General features: G+C 45.7%; 1 protein-coding gene across 2 annotated transcripts in view; it reads left to right on the top strand.

The window, feature by feature from the left end:
• Positions 1-9,457, top strand: part of cdc42 (cell division cycle 42) — a 33,954-nt gene extending 24,497 nt beyond the window's left edge. The window contains exons 3-6 of one of the 2 annotated variants that reach the window (XM_072478440.1): positions 385-457; positions 1,727-1,836; positions 2,757-2,954; positions 7,169-9,457. In XM_072478440.1, the coding sequence (XP_072334541.1) occupies positions 385-457; positions 1,727-1,836; positions 2,757-2,954; positions 7,169-7,261 (474 nt within the window). In that variant the 3' untranslated portion in view covers positions 7,262-9,457. Of the gene's footprint in view, positions 1-384; positions 458-1,726; positions 1,837-2,756; positions 2,955-5,482; positions 5,816-7,168 lie in introns of those variants that run through there. The other variant, XM_072478441.1, reaches the window with a different exon arrangement.
• Positions 9,458-27,288: the final 17,831 nt, after the last annotated feature.

Here is a 27,288-nt window from a genome sequence, read left to right as displayed (position 1 = left end):
TGTAATCTAAGCATATTTTCCCCAATATTTTAAAGCACTTTACTGCAAATATTCTAACTTCAGGATTAATAAATGCAATTCACCATCTCCATACCGTATGCTTTACTCCTAGTTGCATCTATACAGGGCAAAACATCAAATTGAAAAGTACAAATGGCATTCAACTTGCAATTAAGCTGTATGTTTCCAGCTCTGCCTTTTTTCATTTTGATTAAACTCTCAAAGTTGTGACTAGTGACTGGAGTTATTGAAATATTTTAAACATTGGTGACTCAGTTTCAAATTTCACTTGGTGTACTCTATCTGAATAGTTTAGCTACATTAATTTTTTTTATTCGAGGTACTGATTTGCATTCAATATGACGTTCTTTGTGTTTTTTGCAGGTATTTGATAACTATGCTGTAACAGTTATGATCGGAGGTGAACCATATACTTTAGGGCTGTTTGATACTGCAGGTAAGAAGGGTTGTCTAAAATTAACTTTTGAGTAATGGTCAGGTTTATGATTTCCCATGGCTCTTGTCATAGCTAATCTGTAATTGATTAGGTACACTAGGATGTGTTTTTAGTGGGATTTGGAACTTATTTTTAATGCAGCCAGATTGTGTATTCTAGGAATAATCCTGCCTTTAGCAGGATTTCTCAAAACTAAAGGGTTCTAGGTGGAGGTACCAGTCTTTACATAATTGCGAGTGACACACTTAATTGCGAGTGACATTTTCTGAGCACTTGGGTTGAGAAGAATAGTGAATTGGCCCTTTTTTTCCCCCACCTATTAAAAGGTGGAGGATGTAAATTGACTTCTAGTTGTATTACTTTCATTCTGGAGTAACTTGAGGGTTCTGAGTTTGGTCTTTGCTAGCTCCTATTTTATTGGGGTATGTGGTATTTAAATTGCATTGCCAGCAACCTGGACTGACCCCAACCAAAGGCCATTTTGTACCACCAAACCATCTAGTCATTTGATTAATGCAAAATTTGGCTGCTTGTGACCTTCTTGGAGCATTCTGGCTCCATCCACAAATTTGATGAATTTTACCCACTGCTGCCAATAATACAGCTTCTTCAACTGGATACTAAAGTGAAACAACCAATTAAAGTGAGTAGTCTGCTTGTGCAAGAGTGCATTGTCAAAAGGCTCAAGGTCACAAACAATACAGATTTAAGCAATTTAAACATTTTTTTCCCATGCACATCTACAAGTCTTGTATTTACCGTTGCTGAATGTTGAGACAATATTTCTCCCTTTTGGGAGATTCCAGAACTAGGTAAAGTTTGAAAAGTGGTCTCATTTGAGATTAAGGTGATGGAATTTCTTCTCTGGCTCGTGTCTTTGGAATTCCCTAAGAACAGTGTAAGCCTGGGTCATTGAATATATTAAGAGAGAAGATTAGATTTTTTTTATCTTCTAAGTATTAGATCCTCGAGTCTAATCTTGGAGACGGGTGTAACCTTGGGTGCTAATTAACACTTGATGGTAGAAGAATCTCTTTATTTGAAAGACTGAATACCTTTCCTTTAAGATATTGATGTGGTTAAGTTGCAGTATATCTTGGGTGTTCGGAGGTAACATCCGCTTTTATAATTGTTCAAAGGGTGAAACTTGACATTTTAGCTGGTAGGTAACTTTGGCCAGTTTATGTAAATCTTATACACTCACTGGGGGCTGCAGTCAGTTTTTCTGCAGTAGTAAACAATCTGACGCTAACTTCAATTTGTCTGCAGGCCAGGAAGACTACGATCGATTACGACCACTGAGCTATCCACAGACTGATGTTTTCCTTGTGTGCTTTTCTGTTGTGTCACCATCTTCGTTTGAAAATGTTAAAGAAAAGGTTTGTACTTTGGTCCTCACTGAAATCTGTACTCGGCACAGTTCCTCGAAGTGGGCACACCTTATTCAGCACCGCCTGATCCACCTAGTAGAGCAGACAATCCTCTGGTTCTCCAATGAGAGGGCTAGAAATAAACTACTTTTCTCTGTATTTCCCTCGTGACACTTTCAGGGACGTGATGTGGGTGCTGCCGGCTAGACCTGGCTACTACCAACTGCTGCAGCATTTGTTGTAGTTTGCTCATCCACACCCGAGTTACTCATTGGTGTGAGACTGACGTCTCCAATTGGGTAAGGACTATGGGCTATCTTCCCTAAAAGGGTATCTGTGTACCAGCTGCGTCTCTTGTGATCTGACCAATGTTACTGATCCCAACCTTTGATTTCCAGATTCACTAAACAATGCATGGGGTTTAAATTTGCATTCCTTGGATTATCGGTCCAATAGCTCACTACTCTAGCAACTGTTACTCTTGCTTTAGCTATAATTTACAGACTTGTTCCACATGTTTCTGGGACTTGTTGCTTACTCGGCTACAACATGTTAACCAATGGGATTCCAAGGTAGCTGCAGTATGAGGAGGAATGTCCAGCATACAAGTTGCAAAAAAGCCTCTACAAATTTTTTAACTAGTCTTTCCTCCTGTGGAGGATTACATGGCTTTGTTGAGCAACTGGTCATGTTGTGATCTGCAATCCACTTGAAGGATTGTAGCTACAAGACAGATAAGACCCAAGTAGACCACTGTAATTGTGTCACATTTAATTTAAAAATGAACTTGTATGCAAGGCATTGTTTGTTTTTATAATAAACTAATCCTAAACCAATGTCACTCCCATGTTTTGGTCAAATGTAGTATTGAGGTGCTACCTGGATTAAAGTTGAAATGTTCCAATCCTTTTCTCTGTTCCTCTGTATAGTGGGTACCTGAGATTACTCATCACTGTCCAAAGACTCCATTCCTGCTGGTTGGGACTCAAATTGATCTAAGGGATGACTCCTCTACCATTGAGAAACTTGCCAAGAACAAACAGAAGCCCATCATCCTGGATAATGCTGAAAAACTGGCCAAGGACCTGAAAGCAGTCAAATATGTGGAATGTTCTGCTCTGACACAAGTAAGTGCTTAACTATTCTAGAGCTTTAACTGTTGGTCAACATTCCAGAAGAGACTTGATTGCACATTATGAATGGCACATCTGGATTGTCCTACTGTCTGCATCACCTGGCATGCAGATTTCCTAGAGTGTCAGTCACAACATTTACATTGCTGCATAATTTGTGCTGTTGGTGACCTAACATCTGCCTAGTTGTGCACTTCAGCAATGTTTAACTGATCTCCTACACCACTCTCTCATTAAGATGCTTGTTGAGAAGTATGCTGCCCAAACATGACTTTTGGGTTGAATGTGAAGCTGGTAATGCCACTGGATTAATCCAGAGGCCCAGGCTAGTGCTCGAGAAAACTGGTTCAAATCCAACTATGGCAGCTGGTGGCTTTATAATTGAATAAATCTGGAATATAAAGCTAGTCTCAGTAATAACTATCACTTGTCATCCATTTGGTTCACTGGAAGGGAAGGAAATCAACTTGGCTTCTGTCTGACTATTTTCCCCCTAGTTTTTATTTTTAACCTCGATTCGTACATAATCTCATGAATTGTTGATACTGGTATCAATGGGGTCTCATGGGCTGCAAAATGAGTGCTGCTCACCTGGTTTGATATCTGGTGAAAATCGTTTATGCTGTCTGTTCTAGACACGCAGTGTAAACTATGATACTAAAATACTAATGGCACAGTCAAAGCTGCAAAATGTTTGACTGGAGCTAGCTGCACCACCTTGCAAAGTATAAAAATAACTTGGAAGGGACATTTGATCGCATCCACATGCCCTCTGAACATTTGACCTGGTTTTTAGGCTGGCTCACTTAGATATAGAGTATAAATGTCAATTATTAATTTGGGAATAGGTGTAGTGGAATTCATGCATTGTCCATGCCTGCTTTCACCAAAATAACTGGATGAGGTTTATTCTGTAACCTGTAGAGACTAAGGTGGCCCTGGTTTTAATTTTTGGTCTCAAAATGCACCTGTAATGGAGACTTGTCCATGCATTATTTGGGGGTGGGAAGAAGAGATGGGGGGAGGGGGGGGAGAGGAGAAGGGGAGGAGGAGAGAAAGGACAAGAGGCGAGATAATCTCGTTGTTACATTTTTTTACTTTGCAATGGATTTCCATCTGATTTTCCTGATTGGAAAAAAGCTTGAGGTTATTGAAAGATGTTTGGGGTCAGGAGAGTTGAGGTGGACCTGTTTGTTTTCTTTTCCACCCTTTCTGTCATTTTTGGGGTGGGGTTTATACTGGTTGCTGATAAAACGGGTATTACACTTGTCTGGTCCTACTTTTATTTTTTTTCTAGCTTTCATCCACATCATCCCTAGCAAGGCTCCTGTAATGCTTGTAGTTTTTTTTTTTTCTTGCCCATGTGGTTTCTCATGAGGCTGGTACTGGTAGTTTATCCTATTGTTTTGAACTGTGGGGGCTGCATCAGTTCAGTATGCAATGATTGACTGGAATTTAAAAAATTAACCAATTGGTTTCACACCTATGCAGGTGAATGAGCAATTTTTGACCAGTTGCAAATTAAACCTGTGACTTGGTTTGCAAAGCTGCTAACATTGTGATATCTTCAATTGTTCTGTTGCATTTTGTTCTTGGCACTGCACCCCCCCCCCCCCCCCCCCCCTCCCAAAAGACAAAACAAATTTGGTCCTAGTATTGTAAGTCTTATCTGCTTAAAGAACTTTCTGAACCAGGAGCTGTGAACTTGATCTATAAAAGAAACACAATTTTTATACAAGTTTAGAACAAATTCTTTTGAGATTGGAGCTTTAAAAACCTGAACCCTGACTGTTTAAATACAAAATATTTGAGTAAATTTTAAAGCCGTGTAAAATTTTGCTGCATGATATAATCTTTTATTGAAACGGACAAGATGCTGAAGATCTACAGCTTTTCAGTGCCTAAAATATAACTACCCTGAGGCATGATGCAGAATATTCTGCTGAAATGCCAGCATGGTCCTGTCCCTTTTTCCAGAAAGCCCTCACTGCGACCACTTTTTTTTTTTCTGTTTAGAAGAGCAATAATTAGTTTATCTGCCAACTAGCAATTCGGGTCTGCTGTCTCATCTAGGAATGTCAGGTTGGAATGATCTTTTGCACGCATTCAGGTCCATCCTCGAAGTGAAGCTTTCTCCCCACTCTGGGTTGCAAAGTAACTTTGAATTCTGAGGATAACACAATTTCTTAAAATGCCCGAGTTTGGATTAAAGTGAGTCAGTCAGAATTGAAGTAGCAAGTTGTTTTTTAGTGGGATTCCTCTTTAGAATGGTCTTGCCTGAACCAACTTGCCCATTTCTGGCACCAATACTGATTTTGTTGTATGTTGGGTGCTCTTCATCCCTGGTTAAATGGGTACTGTTAAAACTGTCTTGCTTCTAACCTGAGTCTCTCCTCTAACTTCATGCTGTTTTTCCACTCCCATCCCTCCTTTCTCTTTTTCTTTCTCTCTCTCTCTCTCTCTCTCTCTCTCTCTCTCTCTCTCTCTCTCTCTCTCCTCTTCCCCCAAACCTTGTCTTGTAGAGAGGTCTGAAGAATGTTTTTGATGAGGCTATCCTAGCTGCCCTCGAGCCACCGGAAACTCAAAGGAAACGGAAATGCTGTATATTCTAAGTGTCCCTCCATCTTTCTCTGTATCCAGTCCTTTAGAAATGCTGTTCAAATGCATCCTTTTTTAAACTGTTCCATTCTCCTCCCCTTCACATGGATATGTAAAAGTTGCTGAGTGGCATTTTGGGCCTTTTTCCAAATTTCTACTCCTGTAATTGTGATGTACTCTTTTAGGTATTGTACAGTTGCACCTTTTTGTGGGTGTCTTGCTGTTAATTTGGTTGAAATAAAGTTGGTTCAAATGAGTTCTCTGGCTCACTGTATTGGAGACCTGTGTAAATGGAGCTGATGGCATTCTATATGGATTTTTGATGTCTTGCTTTCTCTATCCTTCACCTGTGTGGCACAGAGGGGTGTCCATCTTTGTAGCTGTTATCAAGTTGGCTAAATTTCAACTGAGTAGTGCCATGTGGTTACATTGTGTTATTGCCCCTGCCTCTACTGTGATTTCTGTGCCTGAGCTTTAACAGCAGACCTTTAGCTACTTTCTTAGTCCCATAGCAATAGTTGTAGCATAAACCTTCCTATAAATTCTCAGTGCTTTCTTCTGTTTGGACTGTTGCTGGTTTAGTACCTCCACACTCTTTACTGCAGATGTGAGTTTAGTGCTGAAGATTTAATCTGTGTAGCTGGCAAAGCCAATGGAGATTCTCACGTGCAGACAGTTCTTTAAGCAATATTACAGCAGTTGTGCTTTATCCTAACTGAGCTGCAGCTAATTTTTACTAGATGAGCACCATTGCACCATTCTAGCTACTGTGCAAATGGAATAAACTTTGGGTATAGTGCATTGTGCTAGCCTTTTGTATAAATGTTTTGTTTTGAGTGTTTATTCCTTTTTGGTCTTGCTGTCAGCAAGATGTAAGAAATTAAAGTTCTAGATACTGCCATGTCCCAATGCCAATAGCAGTCTTCAATCTCCTTCATGAAAGTTGTCTTCATTTGATGCAAGGCAGAATTTAGCTATAGAACTTATTGGTCAGAGAGCCAAGGTTAGTGGTAGCTGTTATGCGTAGTAAATTTAGTGTACAGTAAATATCAGCATGTTATGGTGCCAACATCTCAGATACAAGCTTTAAAATTGGATGTATTTGGTCAATTGTATGCACAAGAGGGAAATGCACGTTTCTAGGTGATTCGTTCTAGCACGCTATTTTGAAGGTTGGAGGGTACCTAAGGTAAGGTAATGGCATGTCCTGGTGGAGCTTGGACATTTTTTGGCAAACTATTTCCTTGGCCCAAAGTAGATTTAGTATTGTTATCTCAATAGTGTAATGTTGATAGAACTTGGAAGTGACACTAAATGGGCTGGAGGAGTGAGGACAACAACCCAGTGCTGTTGGATGTGTTTAGAGGTTTGTCAGATGGGAAGAAACAAACCAAGATGGTTTGGCATACTTGAATCCTTTTGTGGTTGTAATCCTATAGAGATGTTTAACTTTTAATTGATATTACCTTTTGTAGAGTTGCCTTCTGTTGCAACTGTGCGGCTTTAATATTGTCAACGAGGTTGATTTCCCAAATGTTTTTTTGGTTTGGTTCGTGTTTTTATTTTGAATCTGTAACAATGAGACCCCACCTTTCTCTCCCACTTTCCAGAAAGGACTAAAGAATGTATTTGACGAAGCGATATTGGCAGCCCTGGAGCCACCAGAACCCAAGAAGAAAAGGCGCCCTTGTTCACTGTTATGAGCAGTGTCTGCAGGCTGACATATTGAAGCATTGTTTTTAAAAAAAAAAAAATCATCTTGCAATAACACCCTGCACAAACCACGAGTGCGATGATGGGAGGAATAGAATAGCCAATGGTAAATTTTCCCCCTTCTAATGTAACATTTAGTAGTCAATGAATTTTTTGTTCCTGATTTATTTTCCACTGGACACTTATCCATAAACTAGGTTTTAATCTGCTGTTCTAAAATTCCTTACCACAAACATGAGACTTGCACAGTAATTGCTTCTGTTTAATGATCAACTAATGGCTTTTTATGATGTTGCCACACTCCCAAGTGCCACATCCAACAACCTAGCACCACTGTTCCACCTTCCTTCTGTTTGTCATCAAGCTGTCCTGTTATCACTAGACTTGATTGGAACCCATGTACATTTTTTGTATGCGCTGATTTTTAGTGGCAATATTTTTAGATAATACTTCACTTCAAATTTCTCCCACTGGTGCTTTACACGCTCTTGTAAAATGTTCCCTCCAGTGGGACAACTCACCATAACCACAGTTCAAAGCTGGAAGTGAAACTTTCTGAATTAAGTTACTGCAGTCCCAGTGATGGTGCAGGGACAGTTTAGACAAAACTAGGTATTTGATCTGAATTCAGCATTGGCATACAATCTGCCAGATGCTTGAGCCATAAAAGGTCTTTGATGGGCTGTTGTGCTTGGGAGTGGCGTGGGAGATACTTGTGTGTAAAAGTGCAGACTGGATTCCTGTGGGAATAATAAATGCTAAGGATCCTTGTAGAATTCAGTGTTAAAATTTTACCAAATCTTTTGAATTTTTTTTTCCATTTTGAAGTGTCATGTTTCCTTGTCCGTGTAACTTTTTGGTTTAAAACAAGCTTTATTTCATGTTGAGTTCTTTGTATATGCATTTTCAAAATATTAAACTTGTACCTTAATGGCCTTTATTGATGAGTTGTATTGGGATTGATTGCCACTTGGCTCATTTGTCAGCATTCATTTGTTAAAGCTATATTGTATGAAGACGAGTAAATTAAATGACATTGGCTTTGTCCTGCATCTGTGTACACTGGTCATGTTCAGTTGAGATTGCCAGCAAAATTTAATCACATGTTTGGGTTTTATCAAATCAAATGGCCTGCATTTGTACTGGCGATTCCGTTTCACCCAGTTAGATATGCATTTTTTAAAGCTACAATTGTAATCTAGAAAAGCAAGAAATTCAAAGAAAAAGCTGAAAGTAGGTCTGAGCTCCTAACATGCTCTGTTCACTCCTACTGCTCAGTGGTTCAGACTTGCACACCATATCTTAAAAGGAATATGTGGGATGAGATTAGGGCAAAGTGAAGCTTTAAAATCCATGAATAATAGTGACCTCGCATTGAAACATTTCGGTCACACTTGGCATTTTGATTGAAATGGAACAGCTCTCTATTCGGAGTAGAGTGTGCACATTGACCACATTAGGTGCTGCAATAATCACGCAACCTTCCAAATAAAACCATGTGCCATGCAATATTTAATGTCAATGGTGACTCCCTGGGAAAGGGACTTTATTTACAATAGGGAATCACTATTCTGGTTGTACACACTGCAGAGTAAGGATCTAAAGGGAGACTGCAGCAAACTGTATAGATGCCAATGGTTGCAGGAAATTACATTTGAGAAGCTGAAATGGCCTTTTGAGGAAGTTGCCTTGCGATGTACTCCATTTTATTCAGCAGCAGCCCTAGTCTATAGGACCTGGTGCAAGTGGAGTTGAATACCAGATTTCTGTCCCTTGCACGTATACATTTGGATGAAGACCCACAGATCATTGACAAATGACAGTCCATTTGACCAGAATCTTGGGAGTTGCATTCATAATGAAATTTTAATGTGGTTCTCCTCTGCTTTGATCACAGCAAACATCATAGTTGTTTGCATGTAAAGGACTTCAGCCAATGCTGTCATCAGGACCTCCAACACCAGCATTGGAAAATATTGAATGACTCCAAGTTCACCCGTAGGCCACCACAATAGATTTTATGGAACTCTGATCTTGTTGCAGCTCTTTAGTGAAATAGTGTAGAGATTCTAGCTGTAAGTATCTGTATGGAAACATTGTCTTGAAGCCTAGTGCTAACTCTAGTCTTGTGTAGCATGTAAGTAATGTATTTTTTCCTACTCAAACATTAAAATGGTACATTTTAATTTTCTCCTGTCTTCATTGCTAGATTTTGGAATATTTAATCTACTTTTTAGTAAAAAGGAGTGGAGAAGGTATGCAAAGCTATTTTAACCAATATTTTGAACAGTATAACTAATCTTTCAATTTGTAGCTAAAGTCAATACAAAACTGATGACGCAGTCTACTTGTCTCCATATGAAATAGCTTGTTGTTGAGGACCTGTAGTCTCCCTACATTTTGTTGTAGAATTAAAATTTTCAAGCTGGCGAGCTGCTGGCTCCCATGGTGTCTGCATAACCACAACTGCTGTGCTGTTTTATCTCTTCAAATGAGATGGGACCGTAACTGCATTTAATAAAAAAATTTAGAGTACCCAATCATTTTTTTCCAATTAAAAGGGCAATTTAGTGTGACCAGTCCACCTAACCACATCTTTGGGTTGTGGGGTGAAACCCACACATAGACAGGGAGAATGTGCAAACTCCACACTGACAGTGACCCAGGGCCAGGATGGAAACCAGGTCCTTGGTGCTGTTGGCAGCAGTGCTAACCACTGCCATTGTGCTGCCTGGGCAATAACTGCATGTCATTGAGCAGCTTGAAGATGTAAATGGTAATCGAATCATTGAATAGTTACAACACTGGGAAGAAATTTTGCCCCAGATCAGTTTTATTGTGACAACTGATTAGAATAGGTAGGTGCTTGATGGCTGCTGTAGACATGATTGGCCAAATGTCTTGTGCTATAAAACTCTCTGCCTGACTAATTGCTTAGTGAATCCCTTTTTTAAACCCACCCCCCCCCCCCCCCCCCGGGTTGCTGCTGCTGGCCATCTATCTTCCCTCTAGCATTCTGCTAGGTAGTTGAGGAACGGTTGCCACCGTCTGGTGAACCCTTGAGCCGATCCCCTCAGCGCAAACTTCATCTGCTCTAGTTTTGAACCCTGCCATATCGTTTATCCAGGCCTCCAGTCCGGGGGGTTTCGCTTCCTTCCACATGAGTAAAATCCTACGCCGGGCTACTAGGGACGCAAAGGCCACGACATCGGCCTCTTTTGCCTCCTGCACTCCCGGCTCATCTGCTACTCCAAATATAGCTAACCCCCAGCCCGGCTTGACCTGGACCTTCACCACCTTCGAGATCACTCCCGTCACTCCCCTCCAGTGCCGGACACAACCAAAACATGTGTGCTTTGCCGGGCTTCCCCTGCACCTCCCACACTTGTCCTCCACTCCGAACCTGCTCAACCTGGCTCACGTTATGTGTGCTCTATGCAGCACCTTAAATTGGATCAGGCTAAGCCTGGCACACGAGGAAGAGGAATTTACCCTGCTTAGGGCATCAGCCCACAAACCCTCCTCCCTGAGCTCTTCCCATTTTCCCTTCAGTTCGCCCACCAGCTCCTCCCCCTCTTCTCTCATCTCCCGGTACATCTCTGACACTTTGCCCTCCCTGACCCACCCCCCCGAAAGCACCCTGTCCTGGATCCCTTGTGTCGGGAGCAGCGGAAATTCCCTCACCAGTTGTTTCGTGAACGCTCTCACCTGCATATATCTAAAGAAATTTCCCCAGGGCAGCTCATACGTTTCCTCAAGCACTCGCAAACGTCCCGTCTATAAATAAATCTCCCACTCTCCTGATTCCTACCCGGTGCCAGCTCTGGAATCCTCCGTCCAGCCTCCCTGGGGTAAACCTATGGTTGTTCCTGATCGGGGACCACACCGAGGCTCCCAGCACACCCCTCTTTCGCCTCCATTGCCCCCAGATACTTAATGTTGCTGCCACCACTGGGTTTGTGGTAAAATTTTTTGGGGAGAGTGGTAGTGGTGCTGTCACCAGTGCTTTTAAACTCGTCCCTTTGCAGGACTTCATCTCCAACCTTTTCCACGCCTCTCCCTCTATATCCATTTATGAATCATCGCCACGTTGGCGTCCCAGTAGTAGTCGCCCAAATTCGGCAACGCCAGTCCCCCTCTGTCTCTGCTACGTTGTAGGAACCCCCTCCTTACCCTCGGGGCCTTCCCTGCCCACACGAAGCTCGTGATGCTCCTATCTTTTTTTTAAAAAAGGCCTTCGTGATCAGTATAGGGAGACATTGGAACACAAATAGGAACCTCAGGAGGACCATCATCTTAATTGCCTGCACTCTGACAGCGGCTGCATGTCCCACCTTTTGAAATCCTCTTCCATTTGTTCCACCAGCCGTGTCAGATTGAGTCTGTAAGGTTCCCCAGCTCCTGGCTATCCGAATCCCCAAGTATCGGAAGTTTCTTTCCACTCTCCTTAGCGGTAGGCCATCTATCCCTCTACTAGCGGTAGGCCATCTATCCCTCTACTCTGGTCCCCAGGGTGTATCACAAAAAGCTCACTCTTTCCCATGTTAAGCCTATATCCTGAAAAATCTCAACTCCCTCGATATCTGCATGACCTCTGTCATCTCCCCCCCCCCCCCCCCCCACTGGGTCTGTCACAGCAGTAGGTCATCCGCGTAGAGTGACACTCGGGTGTTCCCCTCCCCCTCTAATCACCCCTCTCCATTTTCTGGAGTTTCAGCGCTATGGCCAGTGGTTCAGTTGCCAGCGCGAACAGTAATGGGGACAACGGGCATCCCTGTCTTTCCCTGTGTAGTCGAATACTCCGACCTTTGCCGACCTGTGACCACACTTGCCGCTGGGGCCCCATAGAGTAGTTTAACCCAGCTGACAAACCCGTCCCCGAACCCGAACCTCCTCAGCACCTCCCATAGATACTCCCACTCCACCCTGTCAAATGCCTTCTCCGCATCCATTGCTGCCACTATCTCTGCCTTTCCCTCTGCTGGGGGCATCATTATCACCCCTAACAGCCGTCGCACGTTGACATTTAGTTGCCTCCCCTTTACGAGCCCTGTCTGGTCTTCGTGCACCACCCCCGGGGGACAATCCTCTATCCTCGTTGCCAGCACCTTTGCTAGCAACTTGGCGTCCACATTTAGCAGTGAGATGGGCCTATAGGACCCGTACTGCAGCGGATCTTTATCCCGCTTCAAGATTAGCGATATCGTCGCCTCTGACATTGTCGGGGGTAGGGTCCCCCTTCCCTGGCCTCGTTAAGGTCCTTGCCAGCAGCGGGGCCAACAAGTCCACATATTTTCTATAGAATTCCACCGGGAACCCATCTGGTCCCGGGGCCTTCCCTGCCTGCATGTTCCCCAGCCCCTTGGTAACCTCGTCCACCCCAATCGGCGCCCCCAGGCCTTCCACCTCCTGCTCCTCCACCCTCGGGAACCTTAATTGGTCCAAAAACTGCCGCATCTCCTCCTCTTTTTCCCTCTGGGGGTTGGGACCTATATAGTCTCTCGTAAAAGGTCTTAAACACCACGTTTATCTTCCCTGCTCTCCACACCATAGCTCCCATTTCATCCCTAATTCCCCCCCATCTCCCTTGCCGCTGACCTCTTTCGCAGCTGATGGGCCAACGGGCGACTCTACTTTTCCCCATATTCGTATCTCATCCCCTGTGCCTTCCTCCACTGTGCCTCCGCCCTCCTTGTGGTCAACAGGTCGAACTCCGTCTGGAGTCGTCGCCTCTCCTTGTATAATCCTTCAACCGGGGCCTCCGCATTTTTTGTCTACCCTCAATCTCCCCCAGTAGTCTTTCCCTTTCCTTGGCCTCTATTTTCCCCTTGTGGGCCCTGATGGAGATCAGCTCCTCTGACCACCGCCTTTAGTGCTTCCCATACTACTCCCACTCGGACCGCCCCGTCGTCATTGGCCTCCAGGTACCTTTCGATACATCACCCTTCCGCAGACTCTTTTCCCCCCCCCCCCCCCCCCCCCCCCAATTATCAGGTTTCCTACCTCCAGGTCCGGGATACGTCCCAGCATCCGCTTCATAAATCCCACATCATCCCAATTCGGGGCATATACGTTAACCAACACTACCTTCATTCCCTGCAGTCTGCCACTCACCATCACATATCTGCCTCTGCTGTCTGCTGCAATGTTCCTAGCTTCGAATGACACCCGTTTCCCCACCAGTATGGCCACCCCTCTGTTCTTTGCATCCAGCTCTGCTGACGCATGGCCACGTCAGCCCTCCGTCCTTTCAAGTGCGCGAACACTCGGGCCCTTTTAATCGGCCCATTTAGGCCTCGCGTTCCACGATATCAGCCGAACTGGGGGGCTGCCTGCCCCCCTCCCCTGTCGACTAGCCATCACCCTCTCTAGGCCAGTCCCACATCCCGGTTCCGCGCACCCACCCGTTCCCCCGGTGGCGCATTCCCGCCCTGACCACCTTTTTTCTTTTACCAGTTCCTCTTCAATCTCTGCAGCAGCAACCCAGTTATCTCCCCCCCCCCCCCCCCCCCATATTGCTTCTGAAAGTCAGCTGACTTCAACTGACCCCAGCTTCTCCTGCTCTCTCCTTGTCCCCCCCCCCCCCCCCCCCCCCCCCCGGTATGGGGAACTCCCATCTACCTTGCGCCTATCTTCCCGCCATCTTTCTGGCGTGGGAACAGGAACAATAAGCCCTGTGTTCTCTAGAGCCGTACCGCCCCTCGTGGCGCAGCTCCCTCTGCCGCCCCACTCCCATTCCCCATCCCCCGCCTATGTCTCTTCTTTTTCTTCCCCCCCCCCCCCCCCAAATTTACATCTCTATATACATCAGCATTGTCATTTCCCCTCCAACATCAGTCCCTCAGTTCTGATCCAGTTTCTCGTTTTTAATGAAGGTCCATGCTGCTTCCGCCGTTTCGAAGTAGTGATGCCTCTCCTGGTGCGTGACCCACAGTCGCACCGGCTGCAACATCCCGAACGTCACCTTGTGTAGCACCTCCTTGGCTCGATTAAAACTCTCCCTCCTTCTCGCCACCTCCGCACTCCAATCCTGGTACACCCGTACCACCACATTCTCCCATCTACTACTTCGTACCTTTTTGGCCCATCTCAGAACCACCTCTCTGTCATTGAAGCGATTAAATTGCATGATCGTCGCCCTAGGTGGTTCTCCCGCCTTTGGTCTCCTCGCAGGGACCCGATGGGCCCCTTCCACTTCCAAGGGGCCCGAGGGGGCCTCGGCTCCTATTAGCGAGCGTAGCATCGTGCTCACGTAAGCCCCGCCGTCCGCTCCTTCCACTCCCTCTGGGAGACCCAGGATCCGAAGGTTCTTTCTCCGTGATCTGTTTTCTAGGACTTCAATCCTTTCAATGCACTTTTTGTGGAGCGCCTTGTGTGTCTGCATTTTAACCGCCAGGCCCAGGATCTTGTCCTCGTTGTCCGTCACCTTCTGCTCCACCACGCGGAGCTCCATCTCCTGGGTCTTTTGTGTCTCCTTAAGCCCCTCAATTGCTTGTAGCATGGGGCCAGCACCTTAAGCAGCTCCACACACCGTCTCAAAAATTCGTCTTGGTCCGGCCCCCATGTCGCCTGGGCTCCCTCCACCGCCATCTTGCTCCTTTTTCCTTCTGCCCCTGTCCTCGAGGATTCTTCGTGATGTTTTTCTTTTTCGTTTGGGGGGGGGGGGGGGGGGGGGGGGGGGGGCTCCTTGTTGTCTCGCCCCACACCAGGTTTCGTCCCGAAAAAATTCCCCGTGGCTCTTAAAAGAGCCCGAAGGTCCGTTCGAGCTGGAGCCGCCGAAACGTGCGGCTTAGCTGGTCATCGTCTACTGGAAGTCTGAATCCCTTATGTAAACAAAAATCCAATGCAGTGTTTGTCCTGTGTCCCTGGTCTCTTGATGTTTTTCTGTTCTTATGGAAGAGAATTATATCAAGGTCCGCACGCTTCCATAATAAAGTAAAATGCACCAAAAATGTTGGGAATAGTGTTCGGTTCGGATGTATCAGTATGAATACTTGAGTCTCTACCACTGATTTGTAAGTGTACATATTTAATCCTGAACCTGAATAAATGTTTTCTTCATTCCTGACCAAGGGGTAAATGCCAGAATCCTGGCATTTTCCCTACAGTTACCTCAAACTCAGAGATTGCTTTGCGTTTTTGTTCCATCCTGGGTTGCTAGCTACTCCTGGGATCTAGACTTCTTGCTCCCGGTTAGTTGAATATATTGAGTTGCAGGAAGGAAATAGCAAAATTCTTAAATGGAATAGAAATTTAAAAGAGACTTCTGGTGGTGCAGGTGCCATGTGAGGGGAAGATGCATACGAGGTGGCTTTTTCTGGTGCCATAGTAACTTCCCAAAAAATCCCCTGCAAGTTTCCTTGATGCCCAGGAGAGTCAAAAAGCTGGGAAAGATTCTGCCCACATTTTGACAGTAGCCTCGGATGCTGAAGCCTTCCATGGATCAACTTGGTGGTGTCAGCCTCTCCAACCACTCCACTAACAACTGAAGCTCAGCAAAATGTTGGTGGTTGGGGAGGGGGGGAGGGAGCCTTCCTCCGGAGACCCTCATACCCCAACTGTTGCATCAAGGGGATGGCCTTGGCCCAGCTCAATCAGGGACCCAACAGGTGTTAGCACTCCACAGAAGCACTGCTCTACTGCAGAGGAATCAATGAATCAGCAGACCTCACCCCAACCAGTTGCCTTTGAAGCACTCCTTGGTTCTCTTACCCTCGCAGGGCAGAGATCTCTCCAGTGACACCACCCTTCGGCTCACACTAGGGAAAAGTGTGTCCCTCCTCTCACTGGCATGGAGCAGTGAGTCCAGCTCAGACCCCTGACATTTTGGGGCAGGTCATCTGTAGGCCATCAAGGGGCTGTAGTGAATGCATGGCAAGTAGAGCGCGTTAAAAACAGCTACAGCTCCCAGACTCTTCGTGGCACCGGCCCCCAGCTGTTAGATCAGTCGCTGGGCCGGTAATTATTGCTCGGAGTTAAATAAATCAGTAGGGCAATGGTGTTGGGGAAATTGATGGGATTGAAGGCCGATAAATCCCCAGGAATTACAGGTTTTAACAATGGATATGCATCCCACCTCGGAAAAAGAAAATCAAATTCAGTGCATTCCTGGGCCCCAGTTGCATGCAAATCAGGCCAAGTAAAAACTTGCCTAACCTCTTTCCCCCCCCCCCCCCCCCCCCCATTCCCCTCCCTCTCTTTCCCCCCCCCCCCAGAGGCCTTCTGAGCATTTAAAGGACGTCGGCAGCGCTTAGCAGATTGAGCAGCCAGGAGCCTGTAAATAGTACCAAAGGGATGTGTTTAAAGGACATACTGCAGAAATGGCGGTTTGAGCCAGGCCAACCCGATCCCACGTCCACTGACTTGGCACCAGGTTGCTCCCTAGTACTGCCCCTGGCCTGGGCAACCCCCCGCCCCCCAAGCAAGCCCCTCAGTTTTCAACGATTTTTCAGTGGTTTTTTTAAGCCCTCCCGCTCCACCTCTGCAGCCATGGTGCCCAGTCCCCAATTGTCAATATTTGTAGTAATTTGCACCCATGCGACCTGTGCCTGAGAGGAACCGAGCAGTGTAGGGCGGAGCATGAAGAGTCCAAGCTGCTAATCATATTTAAATGAATGCAAATGCTGGTTTTATATGCCCCTGCCGATGTGGGGTGTGAACTTTGTTTTCACCACCAGGGAGGGACTGGAACATGATGCTGGAATCAGCGCCAGGATGCCTGATTGTAATGTTTCTGGCGTTGCGAGGTGGAGTTCCCCAACATTTCTGGTATGTTATTTGTGTCTCCTTGGTGAAGACAGAACCCGAGTATGTATTTAGTTTGCCAGCCATTTCTTTGTTCCTCATTATAGATTCCTGTTTCTGACTGTTAAGGGACCTAATCTTTTCACATACCTACACTCCCTCTCTCTGGTTTATCGATTTAAGGTCATTCTTGGCAATGCTGCAGATTATAGATAACCATAAAACACTCAATGTGAGATCAGGTGGGCTACCAATGTAATTGGATTCATCTTGAACAGGTCTTGCTTCTGAACATTTTAAACTAGCCTATGGTAAGATACCAGACTTCTTTTCACCCTTATAAACCTTTTAAGTAGGAAATATATACCACACCAGAAAGTACCTATGCAACCTGGATCTGCACATAATAGGCCATCCACATTTTGTAAAAAGGCTCCTTCATACATTTGACTGTTTTAGCTTCTCCGGTGTGCTTTTGTCGTTTTCTGACTCGATTACTGCCAAATATTCTTTGCCTGCCTCCTATTGCCCACCTTCCATAGGCACAGCTACTTGCATTTTGTTCTGCCAAAACTATCCTTTACTCTTTGATCTTTGGCCCTGTCGAGTCTCCTCTGCATTATTTGTGTCAAGCCAGGGGCTATGAATCCTGCGATGCGTATCTCCTGTCCATTATCTAAAAGGTACAAGTCAGGAGTGTGACGGAATACTCTCCACCTGTCTGGATGAGTGCAGCTCTAACAACACAACACCTTTCGAGGAGAAGCAGGCCACTCGATTGGCACTCCAACCATGAACATTCACTCCCTCCACCACTACGCACCGTGGTAGCCATGTATATCATCTTCACCTGATGAAGGAGCTGCGCTCCGAAAGCTAGTCATTCCAAATAAACCTGTTGGGCTTTGACCTGGTGTTGCAAGACTTCTTGCTGTGCCTAGGCCAGTCCAAAGCTGACATCTCCACATCATCTATATGATGCACTGCAGGAACTCAACAACACTCTATAGACAGCACCTTCCAAACCCATGACACTACCATCTAGAAGGACAAGGGAACATCATGGGAGCATCACCCCCTGGAAGTTCCCCTTCGGGCAGCACAGTAGCACTGTGGCTTCACAGTGCCAGGATCCCAGTTTGATTCCCACTGGGTCACTGTGCGGAGTCTGCACGTTCTCCCCATGCCTGCGTGGGTTTCCTCCGTGTGCTCCGGTTTCCTCCCACAGTCCAAAGACGTGCAGGTTAGGTGGATTGGCCATGATAAATTGCCCTTAGTGACCAAAAAGGTTAGGCATTATGGAGATGGGGTGGAAGTGAGGGCTTAAGTGGGTCGGTGCAGACTCAATGGGCCAAATGGCCTCTTCATGTTCTATCTAAGCCACTTACCATCCTGACTCAGTGGGGAACATCCTTCAATGTCGCTGGGTCAAAATTGTGGAATACCCTCCCCAACAGCACTGTGGGTGTTTCTCCACCTCGGGGACTGCATGGGTTGAAGGCAGATTAAAATCGCCTTCCCATGGGCAATTGGGGATCGACAATGCTGGCCCAGCCAACGAAACCCTTGAATGAAGAACAAAAAATCTAATCCTTCATCCACTTCTGAAAATTCCACCTTCAATCTCTCCAATGTTTACACCTTCTGAAGACCCATTGACCAAACTTTTGGTTACTGACCAATTTTCCCGCTCGCTTAACAGCTGTGTTTTTGTTTAACTCTCTTCTTTTGGAAAGTAATTTGGAATGTTTATCTGTATTACAAACATTACAGATCAAAGGCTAGGAATCCTATGGCCTTTAACTCACTTCCTTAACCCCCAAAGCCTGTCCACCATCTGCAAGGCACAAGTCAGGAGTGTAATGGAATACTCTGCTTGCCTGGATGAGTGCAGCTCCAACAACCCCCAAGAAACTCAACACCATCTAGGACAAAGCAGCCTGTATGATTGCAACCCCTTCCACAACCATTCAAACCCTCCACCACCGACGAACAGTGGCAGCCATGTTACCATCAACAAGATGCACTGCAGTAATTCACCAAGGTTCCTCAGACAGCATCTTCCAAACCCACGACCACTACCACAAGTGCAGCAGGTACCTGGGAACCCCACCACTTGGAGGTTCCCCTCCAAGTCAGTCACCACCCTGACTTGGAATTATATCACCATTCCTTCACTGTCGCTGGGGCAACATCCTGGAACTCCCTAACATCACAGTGGGTGTACCTACACCTCAAGGACTGCAGTGGTTTAAGAAGGCAACTCACCACCACCTTCTGAAGGGCAACTAGGGATGGGCAATAAATGTTGGCCCAACCAGCGATGCCCACATCCTGTAAACGAATAGTTTATCGATGGATCTCCATTTCAGTCTATAAATCCTGGTCTTGAATGGAACCCGCATGTTCCACTGTTAAAGCGATCTCCAATAAGCTTGGTTTACTACCTAATGTCGGTTGGGACATACCCGTCAATTAGAAAATTGTTTCTGAAATTTCCTTAAGCTCCAACTATATAATTCACCGTTACTGAATTGTCAAGCAAACAGCAACTTTCAGCCACTGCACGTGTGCATTTAGATGTGCACATCTGGGAATTGCTGTCAGAGTTTGCTTGCTCCTGCAACAATCAACACTAAAATACATGGACTGATGAAATATATAACAATTTCTACATTTACCACACCCAACCCTTAAACAAATGAGCCAACAATATGAAAATATGGCTTAATTTCCCAGTCTTTTCAACTTTAAACACTACTCATTACTAAGCACTAATATTACTCTATAAGATATATATCTCAACATATGAATGCATGCAAATTTAAACATCAGTACAGTTCGTATCAGTCTTTCTTTCCCAACTTTTGAGTGTTCCATTCTTCTTACATCTCAAAGTTGTGATAAAGCATCTGCAATCACCTTTTCTCTTCCTGTTACATTTAGAATTTTCAAGTTAAATGGTTGCAGCAATGAACATCATCTAAACAGTCTTGCATTTTGATCTTTAAACTTCTGCAAAACTTCAATGGATTATGGTCTATATAAACAATTGTATCTGATGAATTATTAGCAACATCAATGTCAAAATGTTGCAATGCCAATACCGAGCACAATGTCTCCTCAGTTGCTATGTACTTCTTTTGATGGTTATTTTCCCAGAAAACAAAATACTCAACAGATCTTTCTCTACCTTAGTCGTCTTCTTGTAACAGTACAGCATCAAGGTCCACATCACTCGGACCAATGGTCACCTTAAATTGCTTGTCATAATTTGGTGTTGCCAAAACTGTTGCGGTGGTTAGCACAGTTTTCAGATTGTCAAATGCCTCCTGACATTCTGACATCCAATTAAATTTATGGTTCTCTTTTCAAAATTTCAGTCAGGGGAGCAACCATACTGTTCAAATTTGGCACAGATTTTCTGTAGAATCCACTCATGCCCAGAAATCTCAGAACTTCTCATTAATGATATGGGGAAGTGAGCATGGCCTAAGAATGTGACTTGGGTTTCGCGAACTCACTTTTAGTCAAGTTTACCACCAGGCTAGCCTCCTCTAGTCGATCAACCAATTCCTTTAAATGTTCCAAATGCTCCTTCCATGTTTGAATGGACACCACCAGATCGTCTATGGACACTGCAAGATTCTTTCATCCAGAAATGACCTTGTTGGTTAGTCTTTGGAATGTTACTGGAGCATTCTACATTCCAAATGGCATAACTTTAAACTGATACGTCCATTTGGTGTTACAAAAGCCAAAACTGCCTTTGCCCTTTCTGATAAAGGTATATGCCAGTATCCTTTTAAATAAGCCAGTTATGATAATAACATTTGCTTATTCCAACTTTTCAATACAGTCTTCCAAATGAGGAATAGGACACAAATCTGACTTTGTAACTACGTTGACATTCCTACAGTCCACACACCATTATCGTGTTCCATCTGGTTTTGCTACCATCACAATAGGTGAGCTCCAATTGCTGCAAATCATTTCCACGATATCATTCTTAAGCATGCTTTCAATCTCCTTTTGAGTGGATTCAGTCTATATGGATGTTGCATAATTGGAATATAATTTCCTACATCCACATCATGTATAATCATCTTTGAAGCACACTACTAGAGGACCTGATAGGCACAAGCAGCGAGAAGGGGGGCAGCGAGAAGGGGGGGCTATGTGGGAAAATACACGGACAGGTCCTGGACAGAGCCCGAACACCACTGGACGGGACCAGGCAAAAATGGGAGGACGATCTGGGGACAGAGGTAGGATGGGGACTCTTGAGCGAAGCACTGAGCAGGGTGAGCTCCAACTCCTCCTGTGCAAGGCTAAGCCTAATGCAGCTCAAAGTGATGCACAGAGTGCACCTGACCAGAACTGGAATGAGCAGGTTCTTCCCGGAGGTGGAGGACAAATGTAAACGGTGCCAGAGGGGCCCGGCCAACCACACACACATGTTTTGGGCTTGCCCCAAGCTTGGTGGGTTCTGGACAGCCCTCTCCGAGGCAATGTCCAAAGTTGTGGGAGTGAGGGTGAAGCCATGCCCAATAGTGGCAATCTTCGGGGTATCGGAGCAGCCAGAGCTACACATGGGGAAGGGGGCCAACCCCCTTGCTTTCGCATCCCTAATTGCACGCCGGAGAATCCTGTTCGGCTGGCGATCGGCAGCACCACCCAAAGCTGCAGACTGGCTCGCTGACCTCTCGTAATTTCTCCACCTGGAGAAGATTAAGTACGCCATCCGAGGGTCAGAGGAGGGCTTCCTGCATACTTGGGGGCAGTTTGTCGGGCTGTTTCAAAACCTGTTTGAGGCCAGCAACGAGGAGTAAGCCAGGGGAAAAAAAAGATGAAGAACCAAAGGACTGCGCAACCCAGACCGGTGGGTGGGGGGGGGGGGGGGGGGGGGCGGGGGGAGGAGGAAGGGGGGATATCATAGACCAATCCAGAGGGCAGCAAAATGTACCTACAGTTAGTCAAATGAAGGACAAAACAAACCTCTCTGTAAAATGAAGCACATTAGCGCGGGCAAGAAAAATGTAATGTATATAAGTAACAACTGTTTATAAATATGAGAAAAGCTAATAAAAAGATTTTTTTTAAAAAATGTGTAATCATCTTTGTACTTCCTAGTTTGTTCCCACATATCTCTCTGTGACTGTAATAAATCTTTCAGGTCACTCTGATTTTCCTCAGCAAATTAACTCAGTAATTTATTCAAATTTCCTATTATTTCCTCATCGTCCAATCCAATTGGAGGAATGTCAAATTCAGATCTGGACTTATTACTTCTCTCCGAGTTGTAATTACTAACGCATCCTTTTTCCTTCCCTATCAAAGTATATTGTGAGCATATTAACACAACACACTGTGGGCGGGATTCTCCCGCAATCGGCGGGGTGGGCCTTACCTGCGCCAAATAATAACGTTAACCACTCCGGTGTCGGGCCGCCCGGAAGGTGCGGAACCCTCCACACTTCCCGGGGCTAGGCCGGCGCTGAAGTGGTTCGCACCACGCCAACCGACAGCGAAGGGCCTCCACCGACCGGCACGAGTTGGCGCATGTGCAGGAGCACCAGCGTGTGCTGGTGTGATTCCTGTGGATGCGCAGGGGGTTTCTTCTCCGCGCCGGCCACCGCAGTGCCTTACATAGGCCGGCGCGGAGGGAAAGAGTGCCCCCACCGAGGGCAGCATGGTGGCGCAGTGGGTTAGCCCTGCTGCCTCACGGCGCCGAGGTCCCAGGTTCGATCCCGGCCCTGGGTCACTGTCCGTGTGGAGTTTGCACATTCTCTCTGTGTTTGCGTGGGTTTCGCCCCCACAACCCAAAGATGCGCAGGCTAGGTGGATTGGAGACGCTAAATTACCCCTTAATTGGAAAAAAATGAATTGGGTACTCTAAAGAGTGACCCCACCGCACAGGCCCGCCTGCAGATCGGTAGGCCCAGATCGCGGGCCAGGCCACCGTGGGGGCTCCCCCCAGGACTGTATCCCCCCGTGCCCCCCCGAGGACTCTGCAAGTCGCCCTCAAAGTCAGGTCCCGCCAGTATGGACCTTGACTAATCCATGCTGGTGGGACTGGTCAAAAACGGGTGACCGCTCGGCCCATCGGGGCCCGGAGAATCGCCGGGGGGGGGGGGCACTGCCAACGGCCCCCGACCGGCACGGCGTGATCCCCGCCCCACCCAAAAACCGGCCCCAGAGAATTCTGCAGGCGCCGTTGGGGTGGCGAGGTGGGATTCACGCTGCCCCCCGGCGATTCTCCGATCCGGCGGGGGGTCGGAGAATTCCGCCCTGTGAGTTTTCCTTCTATTTGCCATTCTTATCAAATAATTCACCCCACTCAATTGCCATTTGATTTGATAAGGCCCTCTAAATATTGCTTTTAATGCTTCACCTGCAACTGGTAATAATACTAATACTTTCTCCCCAGTAACAAAACTATGATTTTTTTTATTTCTAATCTGCCTCTTGTTTCAGCACATGCTGTGACAATTTAAATGCTTTCTAGCCAACTCACCAGCCTTATTTAATCTCTCCCTAAAATTTGACACATTGTCCACCAAGGTAGTCTCAGTACACTGACTCACCAATTTTTCCTTAATCAATGCGGGCGATCCTCTTACCTCATAACCAAAAATCAATTTAAATGGACTGAATTTAGTTGAGTCATGAGATGCATCCCTGATTGCAAAGAGTACAAATGGGATTCCTGTATGCCAATTCTCTGGTTAATCCTCACTATAGGCACTCAACTTGGATGATACAGAGTTGATTTAAATTGCTTTATGATTAAGCTATCCATAACTTCCCGAAACAACTTTGGCATAAAATTGGATCCTTGATCTAATTGGATTTTTGGTAGTCCTTATCTGGTAATAAAAATTCAGTTAACTCCTCTACAACCCTCTGAGCTGTAATATTTCATAATGGAAAGACCTCTGTAAATCTAGTAGACACATCCATTATGGCCAACAAATTATGATTCCCACTTTTCGTCTGTGGAAGGGGTCCTACGCAAGTCATTAGAATCATAGTAAAGGGTTCCTCAAATGGTAGAATGGGTATTAGAGTGCTGGATTGATTACCGTTTGAGGTTTTCCTATTACCTGTCATGTGTGACATGTATGACAAAATTCAACTACATCCTTATGCAGTCCAGGTCAATAAAAATGCTTTTGTATTTTTGCTTGAGTTTTCCTTACTCTTAAATGAACCATGTGTTCTACCAGCAAAACCTCATTTCTATATCCCACTGGTAATAAAATTTGATGAACTGCTCACCTGCCCGAATATGTAAAGGTCTCCACTTACTCACTTATACATTATTTCTAATGCAATAACATTCTGATATACACTCAGATTCTATTTCTGTGTATGCTTTCTGATACAACTGGCTGTTTAGCACAGGGCTAAATCACTGGCTTTGAAAGCAGACCAAGGCAGGCCAGCAGCACGGTTCAATTCCCATAACAGCCTCCCCGAACAGGCGCCGGAATGTGGCGACTAGGGGCTTTTCACAGTAACTTCATTGAAGCCTACTTGTGACAATAAGTTTAAGAAGGGTAGCAACTGTGTAAGAAGGGTAGCAAGGATAATCCCGGGAACTCCAGGCCGGTGAGCCTTACTTCAGTGGTAGGGAAATTACTGGAGAGAATTCTTCGAGACAGGATCTACTCCCATTTGGAAGCAAATGGACATATTAGTGAGAGGCAGCATGGTTTTGTGAAGGGGAGGTCGTGTCTCACTAACTTGATAGAGTTTTTCGAGGAGGTCACAAAGATGATTGATGCAGGTAGGGCAGTGGATGTTGTCTATATGGACTTTGACAAGGTCCCTCATGGTAGACTAGTACAAAAGGTGAAGTCACACGGGATCACGGGTGAGCTGGCAAGGTGGATACAGAACTGGCTAGGTCATAGAAGGCAGAGAGTAGCAATGGAAGGATGCTTTTCTAATTGGAGGGCTGTGACCAGTGGTGTTCCGCAGGGATCAGTGCTGGGACCTTTGCTGTTTGTAGTATATATAAATGATTTGGAGGAAAATGTAACTGGTCTGATTAGTAAGTTTGCAGATGACACAAAGGTTAGTGGAATTGCGGATAGCGATGAGGACTGTCAGAGGATACAGCAGGATTTAGATTGTTTGGAGACTTGGCGGAGAGATGGCAGATGGAGTTTAATCCAGACAAATGTGAGGTAATGCATTTTGGAAGGTCTAATGCAGGTAGGGAACATACAGTCAATGGTAGAACCCTCAAGAGTATTGAAAGTCAGCGAGATCTAGGTGTACAGGTCCATAGGTCACTGAAAGGGGCAACACAGGTGGAGAAGGTAGTCAAGAAGGCATACGGCATGCTTGCCTTCATTGGCCGGGGCATTGAGTATAAGAATTGGCAAGTCATGTTGCAGCTGTATAGAAGCTTAGTTAGGCCACACTTGGAGTATAGTGTTCAATTCTGGTCGCCACACTACCAGAAGGATGTGGAGGCTTTAGAGAGGGTGCAGAAGAGATTTACCAGAACGTTGCCTGGTATGGAGGGCATTAGCTATGAGGAGCGGTTGAATAAACTCGGTTTGTTCTCACTGGAACGACGGAGGTTGAGGGCCGACCTGATAGAGGTCAACAAAATTATGAGGGGCATAGACAGAGTGGATAGTCAGAGGCTTTTCCCCAGGGTAGAGGGGTCAATTACTAGGTGGCATAGGTTTATGGTGAGAGGGGCAAGGTTTAGAGTAGATGTACGAGGCAGGTTATTTACACAGAAGGTAGTGGGTGCCTGGAACTCGCTACCGGAGGAGGTGGTGGAAGCAGGGACGATAGTGACATTTAAGGGACATCTTGACAAATACATGAATAGGATGGGAATAGAGGGATACGGACCCAGGAAATGAAGAAGATTGTAGTTTAGTCGGGCAGCATGGTTGGCACAGGCTTGGAGGGCCGAAGGGCCTGTTCCTGTGCTGTACATTTCTTTGTTCTTTGTTTGTTAATAAGCGATTTTCATTTCATTTCATTTTTCATCCCTCTGTTGTAATTCTAACAATTTTCATGAACTAAAGATATCCGCTTCATCCTTCACTGCCCTTGTTCTTTATTAACCATCTGGTCAAAGATTGTTTCTGATAAGTGAACCTCGACCTCCCTATCTTTACCCCCTGATTTCTCTTCCTCCTGTCTCAACCTGTGGCTTTATGATCTTGTTACCACACAATCTGGAAACTCCCCAGGATAAGCTTGCTGCAACACCTCAATTATTTGATTTTCCAATGGTGTTTCAACCACAGTAGGTGTCACTCACACCTGTGATCCAGCTATATCGTTGTCCAGGATAAACAATACCCCTGAAAAAGGTATTTTCTCTATTACTCCTACAACTACTTCACTTTTCACTGGTCTCTCTAATTTTACCTTACATAATGGAATATTACTCACTTCACCAGTAATCCCACATATTACCACCTTTTCTGGCTATACTACTTCTGAATTACAAATCTCCTTATCTCTTATCACTAAAAATTGACTTGCTCCTGTACCCCGTAAGATCTTAACCTCCGAATCCACCCCGCCTTGTACACAAGCAAACATTGCCCTCACAAATAAAGGGCTGGATTCTCCATCCCCAGGACGTCCAGAATGCTTTCTCCAATGGAACAGAGAATTGAGTGTCGGGGTAAAATCGGGATTGGCAAAATCACTCAAGATTGCGGTCGCGATATGGGGATTCACCCAGGAATCCCTTGTATTCCACGTCATGCATAAATTTGCATGGCATGGAACACTGAATTGTATACCGCTTTATGACTGCAACGGGATCGCAAAACCTGTGCAATTCAGCCCCGGTGGGAGAACAAGGGCTGGATTCTCCGATTTTGCAGCTAAATGCCGACGCTGGCATGGAAACAGTGGGGTTTTATGATGCCAAAACTTGCGGCGAACCCTCACTCATTCTGGGACCGGTGAGGGGCTAGCAGCGGCGCTGGGTAAAACTCCCGGCTCCCAGAGAATGGCCGGATCCATGGAATCGTATGCGCACAGCGGCAACCTGCAGCAGTCGTGCCATACAAAATGGCGCCGGCCGAGTGCGGACCCGACCTGCCAGATAGTGCGGCCCTGTAACCCCCTCGCTTACTCCGCACCAGTCCTACCAGCCCCCGCTAAAGCCCCCCCCCCACCTGGGCAGCAGTATGGCTCCCCCCCTCCCCGACTGTGGCAGCGCTGGACACAGTCCGCAGCCACCATGCGAGGTTGCTGAAAACGCAGAGTATACCTGTCT

The sequence above is a fragment of the Scyliorhinus torazame genome, chromosome 16 (genome assembly GCF_047496885.1).
Source record: "Scyliorhinus torazame isolate Kashiwa2021f chromosome 16, sScyTor2.1, whole genome shotgun sequence".
NCBI lineage: Eukaryota > Metazoa > Chordata > Chondrichthyes > Carcharhiniformes > Scyliorhinidae > Scyliorhinus > Scyliorhinus torazame.
Note: the sequence above shows the minus strand (reverse complement) of the source record. Positions and strands in the feature narration are given on the sequence as shown.